The 24,715-nt window shown below is 42.3% G+C and overlaps 1 protein-coding gene across 6 annotated transcripts in view; it reads left to right on the forward strand.

The window, feature by feature from the left end:
- adcy3a (adenylate cyclase 3a) overlaps positions 1-24,715 on the forward strand; it is a 263,750-nt gene that overhangs the window by 134,403 nt on the left and 104,632 nt on the right. For 5 of the 6 annotated variants that reach the window (XM_038298655.1, XM_038298658.1, XM_038298659.1 and 2 more), the window contains 2 exons: positions 20,771-20,929; positions 23,505-23,651. In XM_038298655.1, coding sequence (XP_038154583.1) covers positions 20,771-20,929; positions 23,505-23,651 — 306 coding nt within the window. Of the gene's footprint in view, positions 1-20,770; positions 20,930-22,700; positions 22,777-23,504; positions 23,652-24,715 lie in introns of all 6 variants that reach the window. The other variant, XR_005281946.1, reaches the window with a different exon arrangement.

Here is a 24,715-nt window from a genome sequence, read left to right on the forward strand (position 1 = left end):
TGCAGGTGTAGCTTTCCAGAGTTACACAGATCTCTAGCTTCTTGTACAAGCTTGATGGCTTCTTCTTCGGAATGAACGCTAGCCAAGCCATCGTCCACATAGAAGTTGCGTTGTATGAACTTAATGGCAGCTTGACTGAACTTGTCTTTACCTTGTACAGCTAGATGTTTAAATCCAAAATTTGCGCATCCAGGTGAGGACGCAGCTCCGAATAGATGGACTGTCATACGAAACACCGATGGTGGCTTGTCCATATTACCTTCCTCCCACCATAGGAATCTGAGGTAATCCCGATCTTCAGCGACAACTTGAAATTGGTGGAACATACGTTCCACGTCGCACATAAAAGCCACTTGTCCTTTTCTGAAGCGACACAGAACTCCAACAAGAGTATTTGTGAGGTCAGGTCCGCTCAGAAGATGTTCGTTGAGAGATGTATTATGGAATTTCGCTGAGCAATCAAAGACTACACGGATCCTTCCTGGTTTTTGAGGATGGTAAATGCCATGATGAGGGATATACCAGACTGGTTCTTTGTTTATCTCCATCTCTGGCACCCTTTCTGCATCACCCCTCTTTATTATGTCCTGCATGAATGCCACATAGTCTTTGAAGTAGCTGTCATCCTTTCTCAAACGCTTCTCCAGACACTTTAACCTATATTCTGCACAAAGTCTGTTGTTTGGAAGATTAGGCCTTTCTTCCTTAAAGGGTAATGGCATTTCGAAATGTCCATTTTCCTTTTGCTTTATGCCTTCCTTGACTTTTTCCAAAAACTTCAAGTCTTCTTGTGACAAGGAATCTTCCTCAGTGGTCTTTTCAATAAAGTCCATTTCAAGCACTTTGATAATTTCAGCTGGAGAGATTACTTCTGAAACTTTGTTTCTGCTTACAAAGTGGACTTCATCCTTTAGTTGGTGAAACTCTTCAACAGCTGGCAAGACTTGTTTTACGATTATGTGATGACTGACACCAATTTCGTCTTCAAACTCGCCTTCAGAGTGGTTATAGCCAATAATGCTCCATCCTAGAGCAGATTTCTGTCCAAAAGGCTGGTCTCTTTCTCCGCTAACCACTTCAATGGGCAGTAAAGCCTGTGGGCAATTATAGCCAATTAGTAATGCAACTTCACAGTCAAGTTCAGGCGCCATCTCTTTCGCTAGATGTTTCAGGTGAGACCAGTCCTCTGCCGTCTTGCTTGTGGGAATATGGGATCTGTTGGCAGGTATGTAGTCTCTGGTGTAGACTGGTGGCAATTTGATTCTCGTTTCAGAATTAATGCCTCTTACTTGTAGATTGCTTAACTTTTGGCTGGATACAGTCTTTGTTTGGGATGTTATTGTAGAAATCTTGAGTTTAACTGACTCTTTCTTTACATTCAGCATCTCGGCTGTGTCTTTCAGAATAAAAGTAGTGTCACTTTGGGTGTCAAGCAAAGCATACACCAGTTTCTCTTGGTCTGGTTCATCCACAGTTGATAAATAAACTGGAACGACAGAAGAAGTACAACCTTTAGACTTATGCTGTACAACTCTATTGGACGTTACCTGCTTGGACTCGATATCTTGTGGATCTTGCTTTCTCTCTGTTTCTTGATTCACTTTTAACTTTTCTTGAGTTTCTTTAGGTCTTTGGTTTTTGTCTCTATCTTGATGCAAACATGTAGGGTGAGACTTTTGACACTTGTCACATACGCTTCTTGAAGTACAGCTTTTAGAGTTATGTCCAGTCTTAAGGCAGCCGAAACACAACTTCTCAGCTTGCACAAACTTTACTCTTTCTTCAACTGGCTTTTCCATCATCCTTCTACATTTGTGGAGTGAGTGGCCAGATTTCTTACAGAAGATGCATGTGAAGTTTGTCTTCTCATTGGAATTTGTGACGAGTGCTTTAGCATGTAAGGTGTAATTTCTTCTTGACTTGTCTTTCATAGCTTGCCTGTTATCTGTTTCAGTTGGCTTTATTGCTTGGAGGGATGTGATGGGATTACAGGCAATTCTGGCTTCTTTGTTGAGGAACTGAACAAAATGGCTGAAACTTGGGAACATTCTGTGCTCGTCTTGGTACTCAGTTACTGTCCTATTCCAGCGGGAACTTAGCCAATCTGGTAGCTTAGCAGCTATCCTTTGGTTTTCAACACAGTCGTTCAAAACTTGTAATCCTTGCACATAGGGGATGGCTGATTCGACACTACTCAGAAAATCTGCAAATTCTTGTAGATCTCGACTGTCTTTGGTGATCTTAGGCCATGAATGAATCTTGTCTCGATATGCCTTGCCTATGACAAAGGGATCTCCAAATCTATTTTCAAGTGTTTCCCAGGCAGTATAGTAAGCTGTGTCTGTCCCGACTAAGAAGTGACCTTCAATAGCTCTTCTGGCTGAACCACCAATGTACTTTCTTAAATAAAAGAGCTTCTCTTGTATTGGGAGGTTTTTGCGGTCTACTAATGTTTGAAAAGACAGCTTCCAATCATTATACTGCAGGGGATCTCCCAGGAAGACTGCTGGTTCTGGTACTGGAATTCTATTTGCAGCAATAGCTTCAGCCAGTGTTTGCACAAGGTCAATGGAGGCTGCCTGAGATGTTACTGAGGGTAATTGAGATGCAATGGGAGCTGATCGAGGCAGAGGAGCTTGGGGTCTTGGGATTGGAAGAGAGTGCAAGGATGGGGGGGTTTGAGCTTTAACTTGAGAGGGAATGAATGGCTGAGCAAGGTGAACAGGAAGATCTGGTTGTCTGGGAGAACTATCTTGCTTTGGTGCAGTTAAAGAGACAGGAGGCTTATTGTCTTTTTCACTGTGAGTACTTTCAGCATAAACCTTTAGCCTTGCTTGTGCTGCATTATGCTTTTGTAGCTCTTTTAATAGTTCTACTTCCTTTCTCTTTTCTTCTAACCTTGTCTTTATTGTAGTGCTTTCAGTTAGAAACTGTGCTCTTTTCCTCGCATCCATTACTTCCAGCTCTCTGATTTCCTCTTCACATTGATGTTGTGTTTTCAGTATTTTAATCACCTCTTCTGTTGCTGCCATCTCAGCTGCTGCTTGCTGCCTTTGTTGTATTGAATCAGGACATGATCTTTTAGAGAGTCTAGAATTAGTCTTTGACTTGCCTGAGGATCTAGATGAGGTATTGGACAATGTATCCTGAAATACTGACTCTGAGTCGGGCCAGGGAATATCACTTGGATCACCATTTCCTTCAAGAAGACACTGAGCCTTTTCCTTGGCTGTTTTAGTGATAGCCCAACATACATCACATTTTCTCCGTAACTCAGGTTCTGGGGCTTCAACGTCTCTTATTTCTTCAAAAAAATAGTTTATATCCTTTTGAAGAACATCAATGACAGTCACAGCTTCAGCTATCAACTCAGTGTCTTTACTTTTCATAAAATTTTTAAAGCAGTTTATGTGATATTTCCATTTCCTATATGTTCGCTCAAAGTCTTTTTTTTTATCCTTTAGCTTTGCATCTTGTAACGATTTTCCCTTTTCAGTTAGAGTACGTGTGCGTTGACTTCTGCGAACATCTTTATGTGAACTATCATCTCTTGCTGCTTGGAGTTGCTGGACATCCTCTTCTGTGCCCTGCTCTTGTATGACTTGTTCTTCATTACTGTCTTCTTGTGCACAGCTGACTTCTTTTGTGGACTGTTTTGTTATTTGAGCTTTATCTGACATGTTAAATATGTGATGCCTGTATTATCAATTTAGCTTATAGTCGTGTATAAATACTAAAACCTTTTTTTTATTTTTATTTTTTTATTTTTTTTTATATATATAACTATGTGTGCAAGTATTAGAAGGAAATATTGCCCAATACTTGTAAAAAGAACCAAAATATACAAAAAGGGGTTCACTTATAACAAATAAACTTAAGAGTAATACTTTTAGAAAATTGCAATACTCCAAATATTTTTGCAATAATAAAAAATTTAATTAAAGTACTTCACTTTAATACTTGGTGTGCCTTTGATAACTATACATTTGCTGGTATTTGCTTGCAGTCTTAACTTCCGATAGGTAAACGTGCTGTGATGTCCGGTTACTGCTTTATTGTGTTGAGGTCATGAACGCTATTGAGGCTTTAGAAACCGTTCACATGTGCTTATACTACTTCTCAGACACCAGCTTGAGTGCTTGCTTGCTTAGCGTTCACTTGCCAACTTGCTTCGGTACTTGTTCAATGCGTCACGTCCATCCACACGATGCAGTCCTTCTCCAAACATTCACACGTCACCTCGTCAGCAGCTTTGGTCCCTTCGTCTTCAGCGGGGCAGTGCAGTGTTCTACTATGCCGGCCTCAGTTACAACGCGAAGACAAGAGTTCCTTTTACTGATGTTTAATGCTCTTAAACACCGTAGAACTGACAAAATAAGCAGAAAAATACAACAGAAATAATTAGCCTCACAACATAACTTAACATACAATAAATGTAGCAAACAAACATACCACTTTGGCCTGCTTGTGACTAAGGCTGGGTTTATTCTTCTGTTTTAACTAGCAAATGCAGTTCTTAGTCTTTGTGAGCTCGTACAGTCCACGCCGAAGCACAAGTGTGGTGCCGTTAGCTTACAATGTTGACAGGAAACAGAAATGTCATTTTTCAAAATACGTGCATCCATCTTAATCTTAATAAAATAAAATACTGTCATTAACATTCAAAACAAACAATGATTATAAGGTATATTACACAAATATTGAACCATATAGAATAAAAAATAAGTACAAACTTATATAAGGTGCAACAGCACCGATAAGTACAAACTTATGAACTTATGAGGTGTAACAGTGCCGACAAGAACAAACTTATATGAGGTGCAACAGTGCCACCTACTGGATTTCAGAATTATTGTACATGCAAAACAATAGCATTTACAACTGCTTTGATCCAGTTGAACTTTCAGAGTTGGCAAAATATTGTTTTCATCTAAGCCTTCAACTTGTATGTTAGATCCAGTTCCAACCAGGTTATTTAAGGAGGTATTCCCTTTGATCTCCTCCTCCATTTTAGATGTGATTAATCTATCCCTGTTACAGGGATATGTACCAAAGGCTTTTAAGATTGCTGTAATTAAACTTTTGTCTCTTGATCCAGATGACTTGGTCAATTATAGACCTATATCCAATCTTCCTTTCTTATCTAAAATTTAGTTTCAGTCTGGCTTTAGAGCTCATCATAGCACTGAAACAGCTCTGGTGAAAGTTTCTAATGATATTTTCATGGCCTCAGATAATGGACTTGTGTCTGTACTTGTACTATTAGATCTCAGTGCTGCATTTTATACAGTTGATCATAATATTCTTTTAGAAAGACTTGAATATTTTAATAGAATTAAAAGAACTGCACTAGACTGGTTTAATCTATCTGATTGATTTAATTTTGTTCACATTAATGACAAATCTTCCTCATGCTTAATGGTTACCTGTGGAGTACCACAGGTATCAGTGCTAGGACCAATTCTCTTTACTATATATATGCTCCCAATCGGTAGAGTTATTAAACAGCATGGGATTAATTTCCACTGTTATGCTGATGATACTCAGCTATATCTGTCTAAAAATCTAGATGAAGCTAACCCATTACATAGATTACAGGCATGTCTCGAAGACATAAAAACCTGGATGACTCCTAACTTTCTGCCTCTGAATGCAGACAAAACAGAAGTTATAGTCTTTGGACCAGAGTCTTTGAAAAAGAAGCTGATTAGTCAATCACTTCATTTGGATGGGATTAAACTGATTTCAGGTAATAAAGTAAAAAAATCTTGATGTTATTTTTGATCAGGATCTGTCATTTTAAATCCCATTCAAAGAAGTTTCTAGAATTTCCTTCTTTCATCTGCAGAATATTGCAAAAAATTTGAAATATCCTGTCTAGGGTTGATGCTGAGAAAGTAGTCCATGCATTTGTTACTTTAAGGCTGGACTATTGTAATTCTTTACTATCAGGAAGTCCACAAACAGTAGTTAAAAGCCCTCAGCTGATCCAAAATGCTGCAGCCGGAGTTCTGATGAAAAATAAAAAAAAAGAGATCATACACTGCCTGGCCAAAATAAAAGTTGCCACCAAAAAAAAAGTCACTCACCCTAATACTTTGTTGGACCACCTTTAGCTTTGATTACGGCACGCATTGCTGTGGCATTGTTTCACTAAGCTTCTGCAATGTCAAAAGATTTATTTCCATCCAGTGTTGCATTAATTTTTCACCAAGATCTTGCATTGATAATGGTGGAGTCCGCCGCGCAAAGCCCTCTCTAAGAACATCCCAAAGATTCTCAATGGGGTTGAGGTCTGGACTCTGTGGTGGCCAATCCATGTGTGAAAATGATGTGTCATGCTCCCTGAACCAGTCTTTCTCAATTTGAGCCCGATGAATCCTGGCATTGTCATTTTGGAATATGCCTGTTCCATCAGGTAAGAAAAAGTCCATTGATGGAATAACCTGGTCAGTCAGTATATTCAGGTAGTCAGTTGATCTCATTCTTTGAGCACATATTGTTGCTGAACCTAGACCTGACCAACTGCAGCAACCCCAGATCATAACACCGCCCCCACAGGCTTGTACAGTAGGCACTAGGCATTGTGGTTGCATCACTTCACCTGCCTCTCTTCTTACCCTGATTCGCCCATCACTCTGGAACAGGGTAAATCTGGACTCATCAGAGCACATGACCTTCTTTCATTGCTCCACAGTCCAATCGTTATGCTCCCTAGCAAATTGAAGCCTTTTTTTCTGGTTAGCCTCACTGATTAGTGGTTTTCTAACGGCTACACAGCTGTTCAGTCCCAATCACTTGAGTTCCATTCGCTTTGTGCGTGTGGAAATGCTCTTACTTTCAGTATTAAACATATCCCTGAGTTTTACTGTTGTTTTTCTTTGATTTGATCTCACCACATGTTTAAGTGATCGCCGATCACGATCATTCAGGACTTTTTCCGGCCACATTTCTTCCTTGAAGATGATGGGTCCCCACTATCCCTCCAGTTTTTAAGAATGCATTGGACAGTTCTTAGCCCAATTTTAGTAGTTTCTGCAATCTCTTTAGATGTTTTCTCTGCTTGGTGCATACCAATGATTTGACCCTTCTGAAACAGACTAACATCTTTTCCATGACCACGGGATGTGTCTTTCGACATGGTTGTTTAGGAAATGAGAAGCAAGTCATTGCACCAGTTGGGGTTAAATAACTTGTTGCCAGCTGAAAGATAATCACCCATGCAGTAATTATCCAATAGGAGGCTCGTACCTATTTGCTTAGTTGAATCCAGGTGGCAACTTTTTTTTGGCCAGGCAGTGTATCTCTCCTATCCTAGATTTAACATTGGCTTCCTGTTTAATCAAGAATAGAATTTAAAATCCTTCTTCTCACCTCCTTCTGACCTTTTAGTCAGTGAGGCAGACGCCCTGTCTAATGGGTAGTAAAGGGTAGTCTTACAACTTTCAGTTTTGATAAAGCTTATAGTTAGAGTGGCACAGGTTATCCTGAGCTGTCTCTATAGTTATGCTGCTATAGGCTTGGACTTCTGGAGGACATACAGGGGTTGGACAATGAAACTGAAACACCTGGTTTTAGACCCCAATAATTTATTAGTGCGGTGTAGGTCCTCCTTTTGCGGCCAATACAGCGTCAATTCGTCTTGGGAATGACACATACAAGTCCTGCACAGTGGTCAGAGGGATTTTAAGCCATTCTTCTTGCAGGATAGTGGCCAGGTCATGACATGATGATGGTGGAGGAAAATGTTTCCTGACTCGCTCCTCCAAAACACCCCAAAGTGGCTCAATAATATTTAGATCTGGTGACTGTGCAGGCCATGGGAGATGTTCAACTTAACTTTCATGTTCATCAAACCAATCTTTCACCAGTTTTGCTGTGTGTATTGGTGCATTGTCATCCTGATACATGGCACCTCCTTCAGGATACAATGTTTGAACCATTGGATGCACATGTCCCTCCAGAATGGTTTGGTAGTCCTTGGCAGTGGAAATGGCATGATATGGCAGCCCAAACCATCACTGATCCACCCCCATGCTTCACTCAGGGCATGCAACAGTCTGGGTGGTAAGCTTCTTTGGGGCTTCTCCACACCGCAACTTTCCCCGATGTGGGGAAAACAGTAAAGGTGGACTCATCAGAGAACAATACATGTTTCACATTGTCCACAGACCAAGATTTGTGCACCTTACACCATTGAAACCAACGTTTGGCATTGGCACGAGTGACGAAAGGTTTGGCTATAACAGCCCGGCTATGTATATTGACCCTGTGGAGCTCCCAACGGACAGTTTTGGTGGAAACAGGAGAGTTGAGGTGCACATTTAATTCTGCCGTTATTTGGGCAGCCGTGTTTCTTTTTTTTTGGATACAATCCGGGTTGCAACCCAAACATCCCTTTCAGACAGCTTCCTCTTGCATCCACAGTTAATCCTGTTAGATGTGGTTCGTCCTTCTTGGTGGTATGCTGACATTACCCTTGATGCCGTGGCTCTTGATACATCACAAAGACTTGCTGTCTTGGACACAGATGCGCCAGCAAGAAGTGCACCAACAATTTGTCCTCTTTTGAACTCTGGTATGTCACCCATAATGTCGTGTGCATTGCAATATTTTGAGGAAAACTGTGCTCTTACCCTGCTAATTGGACCTTCACACTCTGCTCTTAATGGTTCAATGTGCAATTAATGAAGATTGGCCACCAGGCTGGTCCAATTTAGCCATGAAACCTCCGTCACTAAAATGAGAGGTGTTTCAGTTTCATTGTCCAACCCCTGTAGGTAACCCTATTTCATCATTTTGCTTCATTCTATCTCTATTCTCCCACTCTGCAGAATCTGTTATTTTAATCTCTAACGTTCTGCTCTCTCTGCTTTTTGTCATAGTAACGTAATCTCTCTGCAAGGTCCCAGTCAATGTCACCTGAGGGCCAGGAGAGAAACCGAAGGAGGTCAGCATCCTCGTCCAGTACCCTGACTTGGTCTAACATGGCCTCCACGTCCGCGGTGACAGCTACCTCCTCCTGCCTGAATCTTGTGATGACACCGAGTAGAGAACTGGTCAGATAAGGTCCCTGCAGCAGCTGGTCGTTCAAATTGGTTCCTTGGTACGATGCCCCACAGTTGAATACCACACGGATCTTATTCTTCCTGGCGTGATACATGCCATGATGGGGCAGGTACCAAATCTTGCTATCGCTGCGACAGAGGTCCTCTTTTGGAACCCTGAGAGCATAGTCCTTTTCAATCCAATCTTCCACGAATGCAGAGTAATCTGCCTGGAACTGAGGGTTCTTTATGAACTTTAGGTTCAGAGCACGCTGTTCAGCAACCTCTCTGTTGTTCGGCATTCCTCAGTGGCAAACCGATGCTGTAGTGACCCTCTGTAAGTCTAGCCGACTAAGAAACCATCTCCAGAATCTGGATGTCCTCCCTAGACATCGCCAGTTTCTCATCTTGGCACTCTGGGAAGTCGTTCCTAAACTGCTGACTCCACAGCTCATCCAGGGTGACCACTGTTGTGCGGTTGGAGGTGACCTGTATGAGTCCAGTTGTAGTTTCACAGGCACTGCTTCCTCGGAGGAGCCCGTTAACGATCCAGCTGAGTCGTGTTTTCACTGCATACGGCCCATCTTCCACGCTGGGTATTACATACCATGGCTCCATAGCCTTGGGCATGTCTGTTCCGATGAGGAGGCCGACTTCTGCGTGAATCTTTTGAATCTTTATTTGACTGAGATGAGGCCACTTGTTCACTTCCTCTTGGAGTGGAATGTTCTGCTGGTGAGCGGAAATCATCCTTCTGGGAGTAGATGTTGGGCAGCTCCAGATATTCGTCAATATCCATGCAACTGATTTCCAAGCCAGACACCACCTGACTGCTCACGATCTGCTCACCTCCCATAGTTTTCAGCAGGATACTGGTTTTTTCTGCCGGTGATGTTCAGCAAGGCCATCAGTCTTTCAGTGCAGAAGGTGACGTCGCTACCTGGGTCAAAGAATGCATAAGTAGCAATAACCTTGTTGCCTTTCTTGGCCTTAACGTGGACTGGGACGATAGGTAGAATGCCATTCATATTGCCGGCCCCAGTAGCTCTGCAGGTACTAGTCTCTGCACTGATACATCCGCTGACTACTGAACTGACCTCTTCTGTAGCCTCAACCTTGGGATGTGTTACTTTAGTTGCATCGTGCAATGAGTCTTTCTTTAGCTTTACTTCACCGGATGTTTTTGATCTTTGCTCTTCATATGCAGAACTGTCGGGTGAAAGAGCTTGCAGATTTGACAGCTCATCTTTTCATTGCACGCCTTAGCCATATGCCCCTGTTTCAGGCAACTAAAACATAGTCCATGCTTCTTCAGAAAGTCTTTTTTCTCAATGTGAAGGGACTTTCTCATTCTCTTACAGTTCTCTATGGTGTGCTGTTCTCCTTGTCAAAAGAGGCAGGGGTTGGTGAAAGCGCTGAAAGAGCTCCCCTTAGCCTGGGTCTTAGTCTCTGCCAGGTTTGTGACTCCTGTAGTCGCAGTAGTAAAGCTTCTTCAAACACCAATCCTTCTAATAGACCTCTCGTCCCTTTGAGCCTTATCTTGGCCCTTATTTCCATCAGTGATGTGGCAAAAAATAGGGTGCAAGGCTTCTTTGGCTAGCAGGTTAACAAAGTCTACAAGGTCGCTGAACTTGGCTCTGCATTGTTAATTTTCTAGGAGAGCATAGGCTTTGTTCCTTCATCTTTCTTTGTGCTTATATGGAAGCTTGGCAACAATAGCTTGCATGTTGGACCTGCTGTCGAGCTCTTCCATATACTCCAAGTCGTGCATAGCGTTGAGGCATCCAGTGAGGAAGATGCCAAATGAGCAAAGCCCCTCTCCATCATCCGGCTTTATGGCCAGCCAGTTCAGTGCCTTGTCAATGTAAGCCATAGAAATCTTGTATCCATTTCCAAAATGTTCCTTTAAGAGCTTCTTCGCTTTGCTGTAACTACGTGTTGGTTCCATGTGGAGACAACTTCTTATTAGGTCTCTGGGCTGTCCATCTGTGTACTGCTCCATGAAGTACAGCCAATCTTTGTCATTATCTGTCTTGTCCTCCACTCCACGTTCAAAGGTTCTGATGAATAGCCTGTACTCCAGAGGATCCCCTCTGAATATAGGAATTTTTTGAGGGGGCAGTGTAGTGAGGTTCTGTTGTTTCACTAGAAAGTCCACAATGGCTTGTGTAGGTTCACGTTGCAGAGTCTCCTGTTCTCTTTGAATGAGTTAGCAGGAGTACGGTAACTGATGTTGCTAGGCGGCTCTGTTTTAACCGCAGCAGGAAGAGTAGGCTGTGCTTTCTTTAAACAGAGGTTCATTCCATCTTCCTGGCTCACTCTAGATGAAGTTCGCAGACCCTCTAGCTCATCTAGTACTCTGAGCTTGGCATTTGAGGCTGCTAAAGCAGCCTGGATCTGTAGCTCTTCTCTATCTGCCTTCAGCTTAGCCTCTTGTTCATATAAAGGTATTTTCTGTTTTAAAGCAGAAGCTTGAGCTTGTAGCTTGCAGATGACGAAGCTCTGGAAAGTGTTATGGTCGGTGTTTTAACTCCTTTATTTATATTTACAGTAGCGACAGATGCACAATCTTCAGGTGCAACCTCCTCGTTGGCTCTTTCAGCCCTAGCAATACGCTGTTGCACTTCACTCATCCACGTCTCAGTCTTAAGAGTAAAGTTGTAAAACATGTCTGCCTTGGGTGTAAACCATCCATCCTGATCAGCCTTTAACCGATCTCCCGATGTCTCACTCAATAGAGCCTGAACTAAGATGTTTAGCTCACAAAATTCTCCCAGCAGCTTGTTGAATTCAGCCATCAGCGTAGTCCGAATAACTGGCAAATTGCTGTCATCACCATCATTCATTAGCTGATTCATATGGTTCATTTTACTTGTCAGCTGGCTTAGCTTAGCTTTCCTTTTGTTAATGGCAGCCCAAATTTTCTCTTCTAGGGCCTTTCCTGTCATCTTAACCTGTCTAAGTTCAGTAGACTCGAACACTGCGGTTTATTTTTCTGGTTGGCTCATTAATTGTACTAGGTGGCAATACTAACAGTCACTGAAAGCCTATTGCTGGCCTAATAATGCCCGCCACCGACAAAATGTCCAACTAATCCTTCACAGCCTTCACAGTCACTCACGAGCGCCAAGCTAGCTAGTGAGCACTAGCTTAGCACCGGCTATAGTTAGCAGCTGTTAGCACAGGAAACCGGCGTCCACCTAGTTTATTTTCGTTACTCACAAACTGGTTTTCTTTCCTTCCAGAAGTCCAAGCTCAGTTTTTGTACTAATGTGAGGGCCGAAGGTAATTGAGACGTTGTTTATGTTACTCGCGCCGTAGCGGCTAAGTTGTTAGCCGTGAAGAACTCCACAGTACTCCGATGTAAAGAACGTCAGACGAACATTTATTTAGATCTACAGGGTTATTCCGTTACAGGAGTGATCCACGGTTAATCCACGGTTGAAAAATATCCAAAGTTTGCTGATACTGTTAGCCTCCGTGGCTACTCTTTACTTCCAGCCCACTGACCCGGAAAGACAAACGCTGCCGAAAAACCTGTGAGGACAGTACGCAGGCCTCTTAAAGAAACAGCAAACCAATAGTAGACTAATATAAGTCTAAATTAAACCTTTCCTCATACTTAATATATCATTTAACACAGCAAATAATAATAGTAATAATAGTACTTATTACTGAAATCAGGCTGAATAACACTGAACATATAAACACAATAAAGGTAAATATGAGCCTCTTACAAATAAAAATACCATTTAGTGCGCTTTGGCTCCTATAGTTCTGTTTCTTGCTCTACGTAAATACCAGAGGAGCCAAATTGTCCTGCCTCTGCCTGTTTTGCAGTTTGATCTGGGAGCCTGTTTCTGTTTGACATTGCATCAGTGTTTTTTCTTCAGGCTTTACATTTTAGTAAAGCTATTTTGTTTGTCAATTTGATTTATTTCAGTGGTTTTATAAGTAAGTCTGCATGTACTACAGTTATGTCTGTTGAGGTAACCATTCATCTGTGTCCCAATTGTTTTGCAAAGAAAAAGATAGTGGAAAATGCATTCTGACTATCAGTATAAATTGTCACACCGCATCCTTTGTCAGCTCACAAGTCCTTATTAAGGCAAATAATTAAGCTGCCTGAGCTGAATGATATGACTAAATTTGCTTCGCTTCAACTTTGTTATGGGAGAGTGACACAACGGCATAACCTGTTTTCGTTTTTCCTAAATCATCTTTAAATTAGGAATCATCAACAAATACAACTTTTTTTTCCCTGTTTCAGGGTCTTTTTGAGGTCTATTTCTCTTGACATCCTTTCTTGGGATGTTTGACAGTTTGCTGATTTTCAAAAATATTTGCATTTTAGATGCTTTTAGTCCTACACTATCTTTTGGGTTTGGGGCGGGTTAAGGGATAAGCAGTTTTATGGCTGCTTCTTTTTTTTGGAATAGAACCTAACATTGTGTGAGAGACCAAACAGGTGCCACAGGAGCAGCTGCAGTTGCCACGCTACTGGCTGCCCCACCTGCACCTGCTGGTTGAGGCTGTCTCCTTCTCCAAGCATTGAAGACGGACAAACATAACATTAGATCTATTTATTTTATTTTTTGTAATAAACTCCTGTTTAATTTGCGCCTTCTGTTTTTTTACTAGCGCTTTTTTGTAGCCGGCACACAGCTTCAACACACAATCTATTTTATACTTTTTCTTCCACTCCTGCAAGTATTATAAATTACTTGGATCCATCTGATAAATAAATTTTCCATCCCCATTAGGATCTCCCTTTACTTTGTCCTGAACCAATTCTGTTTATTTTTTTCACGTTGTGTTTATCTACCTCACAGGACTTAAACCTGTTTCTTTAACTTTTTCACCTTTTTTATTTTTAACACCTGCAAACTTTAATTGCCTTTGCAAGGGACTTTAACCACTTGTGTTACTTTTGGGGGGAACTTTAATCACCTATCTACCTTTGTGAGGGACTCTTAACCATCCGTCTTAACACCTACTTGGTTTGGTTGGTTTTCTCTCGGTCGGATCCCATTAATCCCTCATTGATGAAAGGAGGTAACCTATGATTGACAATGATACACTATATTGCCAAAAGTATTTGCTCACCTGCCTTGACTCACATATGAGCTTAAGTGACATCCCGTTCCTAATCCATAGGGTTCAATATGACGTCGGTCCACCCTTTGCAGCTAGAACAGCTTCAACTCTTCTGGGAAGGCTGTCCACAAGGTTTAGGAGTGTGTTTATGGGAATTTTTGACCATTCTTCCAGAAGCGCATTTGTGAGGTCGCACACTGATGTTGGACGAGAAGGCCTGGCTCTCAGTCTCCGCTCTAATTCATCCCAAAGGTGTTCTATCGGGTTGAGGTCAGGACTCTGTGCAGGCCAGTCAAGTTCATCCACACCAGACTCTGTCATCCATGTCTTTATGGACCTTGCTTTGTGCACTGGTGCACAGTCATGTTGGAAGAGGAAGGGGCCAGCTCCAAACTGTTCCCACAAAGTTGGGAGCATGGAATTGTCCAAAATGTCTTGGTATGCTGAAGCATTCAGAGTTCCTTTCACTGGAACTAAGGGGCCAAGCCCAGCTCCTGAAAAACAACCCCACACCATAATCCCCCCTCCACCAAACTTTACACTTGGCACAATGCAGTCAGACAAGTACCGTTCTCCTGGCAACCGCCAAACCCAGACCCGTCCATCAGATTGCCAGATGGAGAAGCGCGATTCGTCACTCCAGAGAACGCGTCTCCACTGCTCTAGAGTCCAGTGGCGGCGTGCTTTACACCACCGCATCCGACGCTTTGCATTGCACTTGGTGATGTATGGCTTGGATGCAGCTGCTCGACCATGGAAACCCATTCCATGAAGCTCTCTGCGCACTGTTCTTGAGCTAATCTGAAGGCCACATGAAGTTTGGAGGTCTGTAGTGATTGACTCTGCAGAAAGTTGGCGACCTCTTCGCACTATGCGCTTCAGCATCCGCTGACCCCGCTCCGTCAGTTTACGTGGCCTACCACTTCGTGGCTGAGTTGCTGTCGTTCCCAAACACTTCCATTTTCTTATAATACAGCTGACAGTTGACTGTGGAATATTTAGGAGCGAGGAAATTTCACGACTGGATTTGTTGCACAGGTGGCATCCTATCACAGTTCCACGCTGGAATTCACTGAGCTCCTGAGAGCGACCCATTCTTTCACAAATGTTTGTAAAAACAGTCTGCATGCCTAGGTGCTTGAATTTATACACCTGTGGCCATGGAAGTGATTGGAACACCTGATTCCAATAATTTGGATGGGTGAGCAAATACTTTTGGCAATATAGTGTATGTAGCTATATACTTATATACACAGTGTGTAATGCAGGAGGTCTGGAGATGCTATATAGTCCTGAATGGGGGAGGGAGAGGAAGTGTCAGTGTCACCGGGTCTCTGGGCCTTGTTGAAACTGTTCTTCTGGCGTAAGGTTTTGGTCCTGATGGACCGCAGCCTCCTGCTAGAGAAAAGCGACTGAAAGAGTTTGTTGACTAACTATTTTAAACAATGTCAATTTAGTTGATAAATAAGAGGAGCCTTTGAATCTAATCAGGGAGTAAACCTGCCAGTACCACACACCATATGGAACATTGATGAGTGTCTTTGAATTATAAGCAAAGAAACTGATTCTGGGGAAAATATCCTCTGAGTGGCAGTTCTCTAGCATCTAGACTTGATTCCTCGACTTAACTGCAAGCTTTTTTTTGTGGAATTAGCTTTGGCAGGAAGTTGATGCAGGTGTCATCTCTAGAAAAATCTGACTTCTGCTCAGAGATTTAGTAGATAAAAACCAACAATCAAACAAAAAAAGCCCAAAATGAACACAGTACTTCAGATGTGGACTTTGTGAAACGTTGACCCAAAAAATAGAGACGGAAACAAAGGCCATTTGGCCTAGCTTTGTTTGGTCACAAAAACAATGTTTATTTGTCTTCCTTCGGCCACTGTCCCTGGCCCACTGGTCCTCTTCATATTAATGTGTCTTCTGTGATGAACTCCAAGAGCTATAAAAGTAGTTACAAGCCAGTTTATATTGACTGAAAACATTTGGGTGTGTTGCATTCCCTTCTCAATCTGTAAAGTTCCAACCTTACCTAATTGCTGGCTACAAGTAATTTGTAACATAATCCTTTTAGTTACAGACCTGAAGAAATACAAAGACTTCAAAGTCTCAACTATTACATCCATATTAAAGGTGTGGCCTGGGTCATTTTAATTTGACTACTTTTTTACTGTCTTAGCATATTATAAAAATAGAATCACTTTATCCCCTTGAACTGGGGATAAAGCTGTAATAACCAGCTGTAATAACAGTTGGTTATTACAGCTTTTGGAGGTGTGAATACTTCTCTCTGTCCGCTTCATGATCACTGTACCACTTGCAGCTAGGTTGGGTCATTACCAGAAGAGTACTTGGGCAGTGGGATGTCACCACCTTGAGCTTTTAATCTGTTTGCACAGCATTCAAGCCCAAGCCAAGGAAAGAGGCTTGGGCTCAAAACCTACCAAACCTCTTCCTGTTACTAACCACTCAGCTGAGGCTGTTTCCAGTCCTTCTCCCCCTGAACCTATGCAGATAGGTAGCACGAGACTGAGTCCTGAGCAGGAGCAGCAGGCTAAGTTGTGTCTCTACTGTGGAGAAGCTGGCCATTTTGTTTCTGCCTATCCCATACTGTTAAAAGCCAGGGTTCACCAGTAAAGGCAAGGTTGCTGGCGGACCAGAAGATTACTTCTACTTATCCTCGTCTAATTTTGCCTGCATCACTCCAAATACATAATAAGTCCCTCTCCCTATCAAATCGTCTCGACTCGTGAGAAAAACTTACTGGATTCGTCTTTTGTGCAACAGAGGGGTATTGAGACAATACTCCTTCAAGCCCCCCTTCGAGTTTTTGTCATGGATGGCAGAAATCTGCCTCAAATAACACATCAGACCTGTCCTATTCAACTGTTTCCGGCAATCACACTGCAGGCATCTCCTTCTATGTGTTCTAAGCTGCTAACTCTGCCTTAATTTTGGGTTTTGAATGGCTACAATAAATTGGGCCAACAGACTCTTGGTCTGTTAACTGCCACTTATGCTGTCTCGTTCGACAGTTCCGCCAGGTGCTCAACCGGCTGAAGGATGTGAGGCACACCCTCCTGATGTCTCCTCTGTAGCAAGTCTAAAGCCTTGTCTCTGCCTCCCCACAGACCTTATGATTGTGCCATAGATCTGGTTCCCGGAGCACCTTTACCCAGCGGTCGCCTGTTTAATATCTCCAAGCCAGAGAGGGAAACTATGGAGAAATACATTCAAGAGTCCCTGGCTGCTGGCATCATTCGACCCTCTTCTTCACCCCTAAGGGCAGGCTTCTTTTTTGTGGGAAAGAAGGAAGGTTGGTCTCATTAGGCCCTGAATTTAATACAGAGACCTCAACCAAATTACAGTAAAGAAAAGGTACCCTTTGCCACTCTTGTCCTTTGCTTTTGAACCTGTCCAAGGAGCTACAGTGTTCACCAAACTGGATCTAAGAAACGCCTATCATCTTCTCCTTATAAGGGAGGGGGATGAATAGAAGACCGCCTAAGACTCCTATCGGACACTTTGAATATCTGGTGATACCTTTTGGTTTGACTAATGCCCCTGCTTATTTTCAGACTCCAGTTAATGACATCCTGAGAGACTTCCTTAATATCTTTGTTTTTGTTTATATTGATGACATTTTAATTTTTTCCAAGAACCTGTCAGAGCACAGGATCCACGTTCGTCAAGTTCTTCAGCACCTTCTGGAAAACAAGCCTTTTGTCAAGGCCGAGAAATGTGAATTCCACAAACCATCTGTCTCTTTCCTGAGCTTCATCTTAGAGGTTGGACAGGTAAGACCCACAGAGGAAAAACTTAAGGCAGTTTTGGAATGGCCCACTCCTGAGACAAGGAAACAATTACAAAGATTTTTTGAGTTTTGCTCATTTCTTTCGGCGTTGCATCCGCAATTACAGCCAAACATTTCTACCCCTTTCATCTCGAACATTCATCAAGACCCCCTTTATCTGGACTCCTGAGGCTGGCGCAGCTTTCAACCGGTTAAAGGACCTGTTTGCCAATACTCCAGTACTCATTCAACCTGACCTCACCAAACAGTTCACTCTAGAGGTGGACGCTTCAGATTCAGGAGTTGGAGCAGTGCTCTCTCAGATTTCTGATTCTGATCATAAGATTCACCCGGTAGTGGTTTGGACCGACCACAAAATCTGTCTTACATTCAGTCTGCTAAAAGGCTTAACCCTCTTCAATCCCGATGGTCGCTGTTTATCTCCAGATTTAACCTCTCCATTTCCTACCGTCCAGGCCTGACGCCCTCTCAAGACAGTTCGCCCCTGACGACTCTGAGAAAACTTCTGCTCCTATTCTCCCTCCTAGCTGCTCAGTTGCTGCTGTTACTTGGGAAATCAAGGACCTTGTAAAACAAGCTCAGCAATCTGGGCCTGATCCCGGAACTGGTCCTCCTAACAGGATTTTCTTTACCCTCTGCTATTCATGCCCAAACTTTTAATTGGTTTCATACTTCTAAGTTTTCAGCTCATCCAGGCGTCAGTAGGACTCTGGCTCTGATCAATCTGGTGGCCATTTGTGCAGAAGGATGTTAAAGAGTTTGTCTTAGCCTGCCCAACCTGTGCTCAGAACAAGTCCTCTCATCTGCCTCTAGCTGGGCTATTAAAGCGATTGCCCATTCCTGAACGACCCTGGTCGCATATTGCTATTGACTTAATCACTGGCCTACCCACCTTCAAAGGTAGGACCACCATCCTAACAACAATCAACCGTTTTTCTAAAGCCTGCCACCTTGTCTCTTTGAGAAAACTACTCACAGCTTATCAGACGGCCCAACTCCTGGTGAAACATGTGTTCCGTTTACATGGGATTCCCCAAGACATCCTCTCGGACCATGGACCTCAGATCATCTCCCAGGTTTGGATAAGTTTTTGTTCAGCCCTCAGGGCCAAAGTCTCACTCACCTCTGGCTATCACCCACAGTCTAACGGACAGGTCCAACGCATAAACCAGGAGTTGAAAGTCTAACTACAAACCCCGTTGATTGGAGCCAATATCGACCCTGGGTTGAGTATTCCCACAATTCCCACACCTCTTCAGCCATGGGTCTGTCCCATGGTCTCATTGGGGTATCAGCCTCCCCTGTTTCCTGTTTTTGGAGAGGAACATTGCCGTTTCATCTGTACAGCTTCATATTCACCACTGCAAGGCAGTCTGGGATAGGACTGCAGTGGCTCTCAATCGTACAGCTAAACAGAACCGTCGTTAGGCTGACCGCAGGAGGAGGGTCGCTCCTACATTCACCCCTGGCCAAAAGGTTTGGCTGTGCACAAGAGATATTCCCCTCAAAGCCATGTCAAAGAAGTTATCTTCCCGCTTCATTGGCCCTTACGAGGTGGAAAGGATCATTGCCCCATCTGCTGTCCGCCTTCGTCTCCCTACCACTCTCAGAATCCATCCTACTTTTCACGTTTGTCAGATCAAGCCTGTCCATTCCAGTTCCTTCTGCCAACCCGCTGAGCCCCCTCCCCCCTTGGATGTTGACGGCCACCCTGCCTACACTGTGCGCAGGATTGTGGACGGGCGGGGCTGGCAATACCCCGCCGATTAGGAGGGTTATGGTCCTGAGGACCGTTCTTGGGTCTCTGGTTCTTTTATTTCGGACCCCTCTTTAATTAAAGATTTCTGTTCGTCCCAGCCCTCTGGCTCTGCTGGACCACCGTGGAGGTCGTTGAGGGGGGTACTCTTAGGATTCCAGTGTATGTGGGTTGTTTTTTGTGGTTTCCTCTCTCCACCACCAGGCGGTGCTCTGTCCTCATTGGGCCTCCCTGCACACTTGTGGCTCATTGGGTCATTACCAGAGGAGTACTTGAGCAGCGGGCTGTCACCACCTCGATTGCAGACTGTTTGCCAGTATTGGGTACTCTAGCCGAACTGAGATTAGCAGAGTCTAATCTTAGCATTGTTTCTCTGAGTCTGAACTTGTTTTTTGTCTTTGTTCTTTGGCAAGAAGACTTCCTTTGTTACTGGATAAGCCTGGACCTTCTATCCCTGGAAGGATTTACTGAGTCTCACTGAGCAAGGGGATAACCTCCACATGATCCGTTCATGTCCACTCCTGGAAAACCAAGTGACAATCCGCTCCTCTGGGTCCAATGTATGTGTGGCTGTCCGCTCTCCGAATAGTTCGCTTTTCCTGGATTAACCCCCCACAAACTGGATTCAAGGATAAACCAAGAGCCCCCCACAAGTGAGTGCCTCTCCAGCAATATTCAAGCCTCAGTCTATTTTTCCACTGTCCCTGAACTGATCACTGTGATCTCCCCTTCAGAGTTTCCGGTTCCAGTTCACCAGTCCGCTGAGTTCCAGCATTGTTTCCCCACAGAGTTTCAATCTCCATCAGTGTTTGCTAACCTACAATAAACCTGTTAAACTTTTACCATTGGTCTCTGAGTGGTTCTCTGCATGTGGGTCAGATCTTTAAAGCCCATTATGACAGTTTTCCTTGTAAAATATACACCACCCAGTAACTACCCAACACGTTACTCTGGACTACTAAACCGAGTGTAATATAAATTAAGTAAAGATATGTAATAATATGTGATATAAGTGTATAAGCCTAATTGTAATATCAATAAATGTTGTTCCTGTAGGTGGAGAAGCTTGCTCGGACACTTTTCCTATGGAAGATAGAAGTCCATGAGCAGAAGGAGAAAGTATATGAAATGAGACGTTGGAATGAAGCACTTGTAACAAATATGTTACCTGAACATGTGGCTCGACACTTCCTTGGTTCAAAGAAAAGGGATGAGGTAAGACATGCTTTAACTCTAAAAGGTTTTGCAGAACTTATGTTTGCCTTCTTTCCTTCTGTTTAGAGTACATTCCTTTTGTTTAGAGTACATGTCTGAGATAATATAACTCGAGATTATCATCTGCAAATGTTCTTAGTTCAAACAAAGACCTTATGTCCAGTAACAATCTATATATTTACTCTTAACTTTACCAGTTATTTGTTCAATGTTAAGTTCCTGATCTTCTAAGATTCCAAATAGTAAGTGCATATTGCATGTACTAAAACAAAAAATTGCAAGTACAAGAATAAGATTATGTACACAATATCTAGGACATGTAAACCACCCTATCTAAAGCTGGCCGTACACTCTATGAGTTTTTTCCCATTTCGGGCCGATTCTCCAGTCGTGCGAGAATTTTTTTGGATCACGCCGAGTTTTAGCTTCACCTCCCGATCAAGAATCATGAGGTCAGGAGAAAATTAAACATGTTTGAAATTCAGTCGGCGTAGGCAAATCCTGCTGTTGAAGCAGAGATCCGAGCGTCTATCAGCCGACATACCTGGATTTCGCACACTGCACATGTGCGAACAATGGAAATGAGGAAGAGGTGCACCTTTAGGAATCCTGTTGTTTTCCAGCTTTTTCTTTAAGTGTGTTAATGATCAGCATTGCCAGGACAAAAACCCTGGCTGAGTGCTGAGGTGAGAGTTATGCTGAAAGGGTGCTCTGAGTACCACCTACAAATGTTATAATTCCAGCAAACATAATAAACCACAAACATATGCAACTTTTCATGTTTTAATCCTGCAAACGTATTACATTTTCCAACAGACGTAATATATATATATTTTTTTACAAATGTTTTTGTGTTTGTTGCTTGATACCCCCATTCTCAGAACACAAGTAAATGCAGCTCATGAATAAAATCTAACATAAACTGTGTGTCATTCTTTTATTCTTTTATTAAATTTAAAACCAAAAATTAAAATAAGATAAAAGCTGTCTTCCCCTTGAATTTTATTACGTAATAGGCTTACAAAAAATAAAAAGTCCCTTTTTAATTTTTATTATCATACTCATTGTTTCAAATACATTTGAAACAATGAACAGGGAATATATTGATTTTATTGTCTCTTCGTTTTGTGCCCTTCTAGCATCTCAACCTACTGGATGCTGGATGTGCAAGTTGGCTCTATTTAGCTATATAATAAACAAGATCAGCTGTTATCTTTAGCTGCTCTTCAATCCCAGCTAAAGATATCAATATGAAGTGGGTTTTATAATTAGAACATTTGTAAATGTATTGTTGCATTTGGAGAATTAGCCTGTTTAATAAAACATGAGTTTGGAAAATATCCTCTCTTCTACAGATGCAAAAATAAATAATCCAAGAAGAAGAACATGAACATAAATTATTTATCAGTCTAGACTTCCAGAACAATTAAATCAAGAGTTTGTACCGCTGCAGTATTTTTATATATTTAATTAAGTATGGCAGTTTAAAAAAAATAAGTGTTCTCCATTTTTTTGTAGGCCTAAAGTAATTTCTCTCAATTAAATTGTTTTTTTTTTGTTTGTTTGTTTTATTTGAAAAAGGAATAAAAATACTAAACCATAAACCCACTAAATCTGACTCAAAGTGGTATTGTAGGCCAGCATGTACATTTGTGGAAATCATTTTATGTTTGTGGGATTATTGCATTAAAAGCTGCATGTTTTTTGTATGTTTCTGGTTATTATTCCCTTTGCGGGAAATATTACATTTGTGGCGTTACTCTGTGTTCAGGACAGGGGAGGCATCGGCACTCTGACAGACGGCCTGCATTTCAAGGGCCAAAGCCACATAGTCCCAGAAAATTCAGGTGAAGTGCAGCACATGTGGAAGGGCATTAAATGGGCTGCAATATCAGAGGTACAAAATTCCCAAGGGATGACTCATTGCCAAAGACACTCATCAGGTTTCATGCCCACTTTGAGAATCCCAACAACCCTAACAGAACCAGATTAATTTCCCCTCCTGGTGACACTCCCCTCTTTGTGACCAAAGCAGAGATGTGGAAGACCTCATCATAAGCCTGCAGGCCCTGACAACATCCCAAAAGGGCTGCTAAAGGACTGTACACAACAGCTTCTCGAGTTGTTGTTCTCACTGGCATCTGTGCCAACCTGCTCAAGTCCACCACTATTTTCCCTTCCTAAATGCTTTATAGTAGCAGGCTTAAATGACTACCAATCAATGGCCTTAGCATCTGTAGTTACTGCATGTGTTTTGAGAGTATATTCATGACACGAATGAAGGACTCTATCAACGTCACTGTGGACCCTCATCAGTATGACTACGGGAGGATCAGATCCACAACCTCATCTATATAATCCGTGGTCCACACAGCCCTCACCCATCCTCACATTACAACGTTGCCATAACAGAAGGTCTTGGAAAGTTAATTGACTTTTTTCTGTGTTTTGCAACACACCAAAATAAGACCCGTTTATAAATTAACAGTTTGGAATTCTACAATTACATCTCAAAACAATAAGAATATATAAAATACTTTATCTTGTATTCAAAATTATTATCTGCTTTTTTCAGGAGTTGTACAGCCAGTCATACGATGAGATTGGTGTCATGTTTGCCTCAATTCCCAACTTCTCTGACTTTTACACAGAGGAGAGCATCAATAATGGTGGCATTGAATGCCTTCGGTTTCTCAATGAGATCATCTCAGACTTTGATAGTGTAAGTATTGTGTTTTATGTAATTATACACATATGACCTATTTAGCATACTTATGTTAAAGTTGCATTCATTTAGGACAAAAAAAGAAAGATTCATTCAATGTACCGAAATGTGTAACCTATGATTTGTTTTTAAGGAAATGACAAGGGTAAAGTCAGTGATGACATATAGTTTACTTAAAGGTTAACAGATTAAAACTCTAACCTGTTTAGTTTTTTTCCTATTCTCTAAGCAAATTCAGTGACTTTAGTCTTTAGCTTTAGGGTTTTGAGGGTGACATTAGGGTTTATTTTTAAAGCGCCAATTCACAACACGTCATCTCAAGGCACTGTACAGTTCAACAGATCATACAGTCAAATTGATTCAAAGTTTTCAATTTAAAGTAAACCAGTTGATTGCATTGACTCATTGACTCAAATACAATCCCTCACACTAAGCATGCTTGTAGAGACAGTGGAGAGGAAAAACTCCCTTTGAACAGGAAGAAACCTCCAGCAGAACTAGGCTCAGTGTGAGCGGCCATCTGCTGAGGCCCACTGGGCTTCAAGGAGACAGAAGCAGAGATACAAAAAGCAGCTGTAAAAGGCGGTCCAATCTAGGAAACACACAGCAAGGCAGACAAGCTCTGAGCCAGCTCCCATATCAGAGGATGAAGAGAGCACATCCAGGTCTCCAACATCTAGAAACAAAGGTGTTGATGGCAGCAGCACAGCTGATATTTCTTTCCAGTAAGAAGTCACAGCCAGACAGGAACAGATGAGGTAAAGCTACTATGAGAAAAAGCAGAGAGCATAACGTTAGAGATTGAACTAACAGATACTGCAGAGTGGGAGAATAGAGATAGAATGAAGCTGTCATGATGGGTCTTAGATTCTTAGCCCACATGCAGAACACAACGGAGGCTGGGTAAAAGTTTAACAGAGTTTATTGAATTTGCACAAAAACACAAGATCATGAACTTGATCAGGAACTGGTCCGGGCTGCTCACTGAAGTCTGCAGAGATGATAGTTTGATTAGGAAGCAGGCTGATGAGTTATGAGTCTTTGATAATTTAGGAGTGTAC

The sequence above is a fragment of the Cyprinodon tularosa genome, unplaced genomic scaffold (genome assembly GCF_016077235.1).
Source record: "Cyprinodon tularosa strain WSP-4 unplaced genomic scaffold, ASM1607723v1 ctg411, whole genome shotgun sequence".
NCBI classification, from domain to species: Eukaryota; Metazoa; Chordata; class Actinopteri; order Cyprinodontiformes; family Cyprinodontidae; genus Cyprinodon; species Cyprinodon tularosa.